General features: G+C 44.4%; 1 protein-coding gene across 1 annotated transcript in view; it reads left to right on the forward strand.

Moving 5' to 3' along the window:
• Positions 1 to 5,207, forward strand: part of gal3st3 (galactose-3-O-sulfotransferase 3) — a 38,687-nt gene extending 33,480 nt beyond the window's left edge. Inside the window, exon 3 of the mRNA XM_076725098.1 lies at positions 318 to 5,207. Within this exon, the coding sequence (XP_076581213.1) occupies positions 318 to 1,620 (1,303 nt within the window). The 3' untranslated portion in view covers positions 1,621 to 5,207. The remainder of the gene's footprint in view (positions 1 to 317) is intronic.
• The last annotated feature ends 5,688 nt before the right edge of the window (positions 5,208 to 10,895 follow it).

Raw genomic sequence — 10,895 nt, forward strand, 5'->3', positions numbered from 1 at the left:
CAAGTCCATATTATCACGCTACGATTCCACTGAAAGTCAATAATATTATAATGATGATAATACTGAACCGTCACCCAGCCACAGCATGCAGAACGAATACTTCAGACACACATTTTATTATCTTGCACTCTCACTTTCTCATATTCCGGTGGCTTTATCCTGCTTCATTGTCTGCCTCCTTTTCTCATTTCTCATTTTGATTCCCTGCTGATTTTTATTTTATATTACCTCTGTCCCGTCGGACACATTATCTGTCCAGTGTCTGCGCAATTATGTCTCTAATGTCATCATTTTACGCTTTCTTTTTCTCTCTGTAGGACCATGGAGGTCTTCCACACAGGTTGTCCTGTCCTCCGTTCCCACCCTGCCCCGGGTCTGAAACCTAAGCACACCAATGTGGCCTTCCTCAAGACCCACAAAACAGCCAGCAGCACCATGCAGAACCTGCTTTTCCGCTTCGCAGAGCGCAATAACCTCACGGTGGCATTGCCCATACAGGGCTGTGGCCACCAGTTCTGCTACCCACGTGTATTCAGCACCCACTTTGTCCACCCGCACGCGCAAACACCAAACATCATCACCAACCACATGCGCTTCAGCAAGACCGAGCTGCAGCGCCTGATGCCCAATGACACCATATATATCACCATCCTGAGAGAGCCAGTCTCCATGTTTGAATCCTTGTTCACCTACTACTACCAGCACTGTCAGAGCTTCAAGAGGGTCACCAATGGCTCCCTGGAGGCTTTCTTAAAGGATCCCAGGCGCTACTACCGAGCAGACGAGAAGGACTCCATGTATGCACACAACACCTTGACCTTCGACTTGGGTGGAGACAAAGATCGAACAAAAGATGCGGCGTATGCGCAGGCCTTTTTGATGGAAGTAGAGCAAAATTTCTCCCTGGTGATGATTGCTGAGTACTTTGATGAGTCCCTGGTCCTCCTTCGCCATCTCCTCTCCTGGGATCTGGATGACATTCTGTACGTTAAGCTCAACATGCGGGCAGAAGGCTCAAAGCGGAACCTGACGCCGAGCCTTCCTGCAAAGATCCGTGCCTGGAACACCTTAGATGCACTTCTCTATGACCACTTCAACGCCTCATTGTGGCGCCAGCTGTCAGCTCTGGGTCTAGACTGCGTGGCAACGGAGGTGCGACTCCTTCGGCAAGCTCAGGAGAGGCTAATGAGAAGCTGTTTCGGTGGGAGTACGCCACTCGTCCGAACAGCCAAGCAGATCAAAAACAAGGAGCTCCGTCCCTGGCAGCCTAGTGGAAAAGTTGCCATCGTGGGTTACGACCTCCCAGTGAAGCCCAGCCAGGGGTTCTCAAAAGAGGCCCAGGACCTCTGCCTCAAGCTCATCATGCCAGAGATCTCATACTCACGGACAATTTTTCGTTCCCAATCACTGCGCTACCAGCCCCGGACTTCAACTCAGTCACAAGTCTCCCAGCGGTTCACACGCACAGTCCTGACTCGGCGTCCTCAAGTGCCACAGAACCAACCACCATCAGTAACAGGATCCATCTCCTCCTCAAAGTCTGCTACAGGAAGTCAGGATCAGCACATAGAGTTAGGGCCTAATTCCTCGCAGACCCAGGAATCACACACTAAAAAATAGAGACATGAATATAATATATATGAGTGCCCAACAGACTGTACAGCATTGGTTTTGGGTGTTGTAAACAAGAGTCCTTGGGAAAAAGTCTGGGGTGTTCTTGAATCCATGTCTCTCCTGTCCCTTCCAGACAGAATTTGTTACAAAATACATGTGGAAAAAAAGGGGAAATGGGGCTTAGGCATATCTGGACACGAGGAAGGAGAAATCTACTCTAGGATTTTGCTAAATTGCACACGTCTGCAGGCCCAACTGCAGGTTGGAGAGGGTTTTGGGTGAAAGTGGCTCTTTGAAGCGAATCTGTTACGTGCAACCAGGACTCAATAGGGAAGCGGGGATATCGGGCCATTGTGAGGCACAGTGTGGGCTTTGTGAGCATCACACTGGTATAGTATCATATTACTTGCTTTCATTCTCTGTTTCTCGAGCTCTCTTTCACTCTCTCTCCTTAACATATGCCATTTAAAGTCCTTGAGAGAGACGTAATGACATAAAGGGATCAGCTGTCAGGCTGATTCCTTTATGTCTAAGAGGCCAGACAGACACTGAGATAACCTCCAACCATTAATACAACAGCACAATCATCAACTCTTCTCTGCTGCAACGTCTAGAGCCTAAAGTACCCCCCCCCCCCCCCCCCCCCATGACTCACACAGACACTGAACACACACATAAAGCCTGTGTCCCTTCAGCCATCGACCTCTCTGGCCTCCTCCCTGCACCCGTCCCCCCATCCTCCACCCTCTCATCCCTGCTGCTACCCTCTGGTCCGGCTCTCAATCCAGACAGCAGCGCTGACGTCTCTTCATCTCGGTTCACCGTTGACTGCAGTCTCCCTCGGACCAACAGCTGAGATCACATCCTGCAGGGACTTTACGCAGAGGGTTTCTGGATGTGGGGCTTTATTTTAATCTTTGGGCGTTATTGCAATAAGATCACCAAGCCTGCGTTCTATATGACAGGCGTGGATTTAATAGCCTACCAGCAACCCCACACCGCACACATTGGCACTAGCAAAAACGTAAAACAACTTGACAGGACAAAGACTTGAAGCCTGTGGGTTGCAGTGTTTGAATATTTAATTGTCTCCCTTCACGGCCCTCTTATGGCTCGTGTTCTTGGGTTACACGGCTGTACATTTTCATCATGAAGACCAGGCGAAAGCTGCTCATTCTGAACCCGGAAGCGCAGGAGGACAAAGCGAGAGCGTCAACGTACGATGCTTAAAGCCCCGCAAGGCTGGTGGGCCGGCTGACTCGGCCGGGATCTCGAAATGTCGAAATGTCATCACTTAATCTCAGCTGTGATCCATTTTTAATGCATTCTGCTCATATTTTATGTGTCTTTTATGTTCTTTTATTCCTCCAGTGATCAGCAGGGTACTGCTAAGTAACTGAGAGGCGGATGAAGGATTTCTGTGTGTTTTTGTGTGTGACCCAGGAAGTGATTCTCTCTGCATCATGTTGTATTTGTTTTTTTTTCCATGCTCAGCCAAGTTGGCATGGCAACAAAAGGAAGTAAAAATGTAATTAAATACATGTTTTGCAAAATGCAAAAGTACAAAGACCACTTCTGAAAACTGCGCATTGGAACAAGTGCAGCCACTTTGAAATTAATCGTTCATTCAGCAGTGCTTAAAGTACTCGACCACACGACGCCTTTGGGGTCGGCGTGTGTCGCGCTGTAACTGTCAGGAAGAACAAAAAGATAAGCAGTTTTGTGAAGCGGCTGTGACTATCTGAGTTCAAAGTGTGCTTATCTGAACTTCCTGGGGAACCTCAGCTTTGAAAGCGCGGGATACACAGCCGTTTTTATTTATTTACAGGTATTTGAAACGTGTTCAGGTATATTTATTCATGGTACATACACTGTAGAAACAGTCTTTGGCTCGAGTCACTTTAAAGTAAAAAGGCTCGTGTTTATTTCTGTATTTTGCTCACTGTCAACAAATCCCACAGAAAGACCAAAACCGACGATGTGTGACCGCCAACTTCCCGAAACGCCGACTCACATATCAGGCTTTTATCAAACGCTGCTCAAACAGAAGCATGCGTTTAGTGTCAGCTGTGGATGAATACACATTGAGTGCACAATGAACCATTTCTCAAACTCAAACTAGTGCCTGTGTTCAGCACAATAATGGAACATGTCACCCAGTGCACCAGTGTGACAATAAATACCTTTGGTACATGACGCGGTGAATATCAAGCTTTGTCTGCACATGTTATTTGTTAATAGGATCAATTTCTTGCAGGTTTTGGTTGTTTCATGGGATTAGTTGACAATAGGGTAAATGTAGAATATCCCCACTCTTATCCCTTGAATATATTTGATAATTATGCTGATCCTCAACTATATTTTAATTAGTTCGAATTCAGCCGCTGCATTTAAAAAGGCCAAAATGCAGAAATGCTTCAACCTGCTGTAAATTAAGAAGGAGACTGAAGTTACATGTTTGTCGCTCATTCGGCATTAAGGCGTTCAATATTAATATGAGATGGAATAAACAATCATGTGAATATAGTCTTAAAAGAATCAGATCAGAAAATTTGGCCCAATAAAGTTTTAAAACTCAGCAGCTTCGTTTTTATTTCAAAATGTCCCTTTTCCATTTTACCCCATTGATCACAGTTATTTATTGCTAGCGAAGACAAACGGAACAAAGGCAGCTTTGTCACTTTGGTCTGAACGATCAGACAAAAACACTTTGGAAGAGAGACATTTTGGAGTAAAGTAAAAATGAAGTAAGAGGATCAACTCTGTGAGAAGAAGCAGGATGAAATAACGTTTTATAAGAACACGCCGAGTTTCAACTCTTTGTTGGGTTATTTCACAGCTTCCTGGTTCGTATGTCACTGATTTGTTTGACATAATGTCTTGTAATTCAAGTCTGAACAGGTGATTTTGATGTGGACTTCAGGTACCGTCAGCACTCTCATAAAGGGTACGAAACGCTCGAATGCGTAAAGCAACCTCTCTGCCATGTGTTCGAATCACAGGTAAATAAACTATAAAGTACAGTCAAAATAGGCATTTGAAAAGGTTTCTCCTCCCATGTCTGTGGCAGCCAGATGAAGAATATGCTTTTATTTCCCCTCAACTGCTCATTTATGATCCATTTCTCGCCGACTGTGAGTCTCTTTAAGTGCTCTTTTGACTGTGCGAGTCGTTCGCCCGACTGTTCTACTTCTTGTGGGAGAGCTTCGGTAATGGTCATGCTGTCGTGTCTAAAGTGTTGACAAAAATGCCAGGGGGGCTATAAAAGCAGCATGCTAACATCGCATCGTCTTCACATTAGCTGCCCGGCTTTCTCTTCTTAAGAGTGACATGCAAAGCTGTTGTTACTCGATCGATCTATTTTCCTCCGTTGCCTCTTTGATCTGCTCATCGTTTATTTCCATCCTCTGTTTGTGAACTTCTCTGTGAACTGAGTAGACTTTTTTTTTTTTTTCCATTTTGGTGACTGAGTTGAAGAATTTAAGTGGGTGACGGGGCTCTGAACAAATGGCTAATGACAATCAGAGCTAGGGGGCCCAAAGCTTTGTAATGATGGGTGATGAATGTGACAAATAAAGTTTGAATGATTTCAATTCATCTGCGAGTGAACGTGTTTTTGTCTCCCCTTTCCCTTTTCAATGCAGATTTATTCATAATCTGACTTGAATTATTCTGAATGTTAGAGCAACGCACACACACACACACACACACACACACACACACACACACACCTTTCATCAGCGGCGATACATAACACACAGTGACAGTTGCTCAATTAAGATTCTGATTCTAAATGGCTTCTATTTCCCCAAAGACCCAAACCAGACATTTCAGCCGGCAATCAGTTGTTTGAAATTACCTCCATCCAGCACGCCTGCCTAAATGAATGAACAAATTGCTTCTCACAGAGACAAAAACAAAATGCAAAGCAAAGCAAACAAACGCAATGCAAAGCGAGGCGGCCCTCCGGACCAGAGGCTTCAGCACCACCACACCCTTTTACTCCTTCGCTGCCTCTTTTTGTTGCTCTTATCTTTCGTATAATCGTGGTTCTACTCTTAAGCGTCATTAGCATCATTTAAACAATTTCCCCTTTCTTCTGATTCTGATTCTGATCGAGTAATGACCAATAACAGCGTAGTGACCACAGAGTGAAAAGCGCTTGGAGTTTCATTTGCTTTCGTTCCTTTTTACTTTCTCCTGAAACAACCATGTAGAGATCTGTGAGATTCCAATATTAGCCCCAACACTGCTTTTTTTCCCCACTCAGAGCTGCTCCCTGCTGCATGAAATTCACTTAAGAATGTATATAAATGCATATACTTGTAGAGAATTTACATTAATTGAATATTTAAGGATCATTTAATCATTCATTGACTTCTTTGCTAGTCCCGTGGTGTTGGCAGTGTATGGCCTATAGGTCTGTTGGTCTGTCCACAATTATATTGGATGGACTGACATGATGCTTTCTATAGACATTCATGGCCACCAGAGGATGAATCCTACTGACTTTCATGATAGCTTAACCTTTCCTCTAGCGCCACCAGCAGGTTGACACGTTCAGCTTTTGGATGATTATCTCAACAAATGGATTAATTAGCATGAAATTCAATGCTAGCATTCATGTCTCCCTCACAATGAATTTCAGTCACCTTCGGTCACTCAATACGCATCCAGCGTGTCTGAGAAATGATTCTCATCAGGCTTAGCTGCACGTTGTGTTTTTAGCCAATGTTAGCATGCAAACCAGCTGAACTTACACGGTGATTGTGGTATAACATTATACCTGCTTCGGCACATTAGCGTTGACATTTTGAATATGTTAGCATTTAGCTCAAAGCATCATTATATCTACATACAGCCTCGCAGAGCTGCTAGCATGGCTGTAGACTCTTGTTTACAGACCAAAACCCGTTTTCCTTCACACTTGCTTCTTCTGCTAATATTTATTATTCTGCCAGTATGGATACATAATAAAGGTGAGACAGGGTTTTGCCCACAGTCATTAAAACAACATGACAGTGGCTTAACCTGAATGTAGCGCTACAGAGAAAGTAAAGTCTCTCTACACAGAAAACAACAAGAACGTCAGAGGGAATAATTGGCTGGGTAACCAAATGGCCACTCATTCTGGGTATCAGGCTACAAGCTTTCACAAGACCACATTTAACTCCCTAATAACACACCGACAAACACACAGCTGTGTATTGCGGATCGTGCACTCAAATGCATTAAATCTCTTGTTAATGTATAAACAGGCTTTTAGACATGCACACAAGGGGCCCTCAGACACAAACAAACAAATTCCCGTCCAACACAAAACCAAAATGAGACCTCAAACACCAACAATGCAAAACACAAGTGAAAGCACTTGTGCCGAGGAAAATTCAAGCCAGAACAGCCCACCAGGATGGATTCCATCACTTCCACGGCCATGAATTTATGGGTTGTGCACATGCTGTTCTGTGCAGCAATTTATCGGATTATTCATTTGAAAGTGCATAAGGAACTCCGGCTGAATTGAAGGCGGTATGTTGTTACGGCTCGGCCCAAGTGCTTCGCCCTGATTGCACTATGAGTGGGCCGAAAACGTCAACCACCTATTTGTCACGGAGGAGAAAGTGCATTTCCAGCCTTTATGTATTCCGGCTCTGTAACTCGCTGTAATCACAGAAAAAAATCATGGGAGCGGGGTTAAATATGTTTACACTTCAAGACTGAATGTGGCCACTGTGCGAAAAAGTTAAAGTCTCTTTTTTGAGGCAGCAGATGACTTGTTGGATCTTTATCTTATCTTATATTTACTTCAGACAGCTTTTTGTCAAAGACATCACGCCAGCTGACCATCCTTTGTCTTGACGTCGACCAGAGTGGCACATTTGCTCTTCAACTGCTCTCTGGTGATGATCAATACATTAAACAAGCAGAGCTGTGACTTGGACTTTGACTTGGGTCTGATTCAAATCATATAAGTGAAGACATGGGACTTGAAACTTGCAGAAAAACATGCTAGTCTCATGACAGACTTGCATCTGAAGCTTGCTTATGAAGACTTGAGATGAACTTGTCTTAAAGGACTCAAAGAACAGAATTCATATTGAGCAAGTTGTGGCCTTGAGAACTGGACTTGTATCTCCAAAAGGAGGACTTGAGGACTTGGATTCTCTCCAAACATTTGATTTGTTTTGAAACTTTGGAGCAAGAACATTGAAGCCTCTGAAACCAGAACAGTTAGATTCTTTACCTGACTTATGTGGCCTTGTGGTTGACTTGGACCTGTCCGGATCAACTTGCGGACAAAAAAACATTCAACACCTGTCACAGACTCGGGTGAAGTCATGATGACCCTCCTTTCAGGTATCATGTCAGACAGTTTACAGAAATTGCAATTTCAGGAAATATGGAGCCAAAAACTGTTTTTTTTTAATTTTTTAAAAATGCATCATAAGATTATTGTAAGAAATAATTTTCTGATATTCATTCTCTCAAATAATATTTGATTTTTGTCAGCGGTCCCTCTTTTGGTGCCCTGCTGTAACGCTCCAGCTTTAACACCAGCAGGAGGATGCATGCAGCTCTCCAGCTCTTTTGTCAGGCTGTGTTGGCGACGGATGTTGCGGGCTAAATGTAGTCCAGCTTTGTGAGTCACAGAGAGCAAGGAGGCACCACAGCACCGAGGTTTCAATGTATTTTTGCCTTTTGTGAGTCAGAGTGTGTTGGAACAATGCAGGAGCGCAGGAGGCTGGCTGGGTGGGCTGTTAGAGCAGCTTATCCCTGATAATGTGTGCTCATCCCCTCTCTGAATAACTGCTCTGCTGGGCTCAGAGGTGCCACTGACACCGAATCTACCTTTTGTTCTTGCTTTACGCTCTCCTCTACAGAGAGGGAATTTATAGGTTTGCATGTGTTTCTCTTGGGCAGAAATTATATAATTGAGTGAGTTGAACCTGGTGAAGCCAAAGAACGACAGCTTTTCAGGAAAAAGCAGGGAGGTAGCTGAACTTTTTGTTAGCTAATAAATGCTAATTATTTAGGCTAGCTGAAAGTTGAAACTTTGAAAAAGATCATGTCTGAAATGCAAACATGTGCTCCAGACATTAACAAGTGAGATAAATGTGTGCTTGGAGAGCAAATATCCTAACATCAACTCAACAACAGTTTAACTCAAGGCTTTGTCTGCAAGGCAGTGTGTGGACTCACTCTAAGGCAGGACAGGTCGGATAAAACCAAGGTTTACTTGTTCAAAAAAGCCTCAAAAACAAGGTAATGACCAGCAACAGAGCTGAATAAGCAACTAGGGAAAAGGCAGGACAAGGAAGTTAAAACTATACAAGCTGGATAGCACTACAAACAATCTGGTGAGAAACAGTGGCTTCAGGACTTGAATGCACACTGGGGAGCTGATGAGGGAATTGGGAGCAAGTGTGCAGGCAGGTGTGAAGCTCAGGTGAAAACGACTGCAGGACAGGAAGGGAATGAGATTAGTGACTGTTATCAGAGTAAAGAAGGTGCACAAAGAACAAAGCCATGAATCAGATTTTGCCATGCCAGCCTGCACAGGATCCCACAACTCATGGTCTTCGTGCAGCAGGAAGGTGGTGTTGTAACATTTCACAAACAGAGTCTGTGCTCCACCACCGAGCTGCAGCCAACATTTGCATTTTTATAAACCACAACCAAACTTCCTTCACTCAATCAGGTGTTTATTTGTATAGCTTTAACTGCATTAAACTGCATCACTAAAACTGACTACTGTCAAGGCCAATTGAGACATATTACAGCCCATGTTTATGACTCCAGCGATGGCATGATATTACTTTGGCTGTTGCTGTCACTGTGGCTGTGCTTTGATTGTTACAGTTATGGCTTAGTCACATTGGTTTATAATGGGTGCAAAACAAATACAGGGGTTGTGTGTGCGTGCAATGAACTGATATGGTTGTGCTGACTCAGCGCTACACTGGAACTACTGAATTCCTGTACACCTCATATCTTAATAGAGATACCACAGGTTCAAATCCCCTGTGGCTAAACTGTTCTCTTTTTAAAAGGAACTGCAGAGAGTCACCGTGGTGCCACAAATGCAGACGTTGAAGTTACGTTTGTAGATATATTTGTTAGTGTTAATGTTGGACGGTGAAAATGATGTTGATGTTCTTATCTGGCGATAACAGTCTGACATAAAATAGATTAGTTCTAGTCTAAATTGGCTCTTCACCAGGCACCATTTTTTATTTCCTCTCTCTCTCTCTCTCTCTCTCTCTGGACGAAGTGCAGCCTTTCACACAGAGGTGTTCAGAGAGGGGGTGGACAGATGAAGGAATGAAGTGATGGAGGGATGAGAGGAAAGCCAGACTCTGTGTTGTTCTGTCAGCGCTGATCACCCACAGCAGACGGCTGGGACTGTGATCAAGTTTTAGCCAGAGGGACAGACGGATGGACGGCCATCAGCCATTTTTGTTGTTTCTGTTCACACGAGCCAGTGAGGGGACGGAGGTTAGGTCTCATTTCCATGACCGACTTAATTAGTCCCCATCTCTCCCTCGCTAGTGTGTGTGTGTGTGTGTGTGTGTGTGTGTGTGTGTGTGTGTGTGTGTGTGTTTGGGATGTGAATGCAGGCCCGAAGGAGGAGAGAGGATAAACCAGCTTTGCATAAACATAAAATAAACAAATACTTCAGCACAATCACACACTTGTAAAGGCGTTGCAGGAAAACATAGCTTTTCATATGTGCGTGCCTTGACTCACAAAGGGACACGCACAGGCATAGAGATTCACAAACGCCTTAATTAAACAATATCACAGGGGGGTCCGCGGGGAATGGCTACCTTCAAAGCTGTCTGTGTATGCAAATGGAAAGGCCAGCAGTGAGAACAGGCTGGAAACAACACAGAAAACGCCTGAAAGGAGACAGTGGGAGGACAGGCTGAGGGTAGAGTGGCCTTCTCTTCCACTACAGGAGCTTAACATAACATAGCTGCTGTCAAGATTTTTATTTCAATTGTTCTCCACAAGCTTTATGAAGAAGCTGCTGGAACAAAACTTTGCATCTGCAGTAACATCCATCCTGCCTCTTGGGTCCAGGTCGTGGTGGTAGGAGGGTCGCCCTTTGCCCCAGCTCTGTCCGGCCCATCTCAAGGTGTTTCCAAGGCAGATGGGAAATATGATCTCTTGAACATGTTCTGGGTCAGTTCCAGACTCTCTGTCCAGTTGGAGGCGTTTCAAAAATCTGCACACAGAAGCATCCGCTACACCACCTGTTCAGTACCAAACGGTAGGCG

The sequence above is a fragment of the Chaetodon auriga genome, chromosome 24 (assembly GCF_051107435.1).
Source record: "Chaetodon auriga isolate fChaAug3 chromosome 24, fChaAug3.hap1, whole genome shotgun sequence".
NCBI classification, from domain to species: domain Eukaryota; kingdom Metazoa; phylum Chordata; class Actinopteri; order Chaetodontiformes; family Chaetodontidae; genus Chaetodon; species Chaetodon auriga.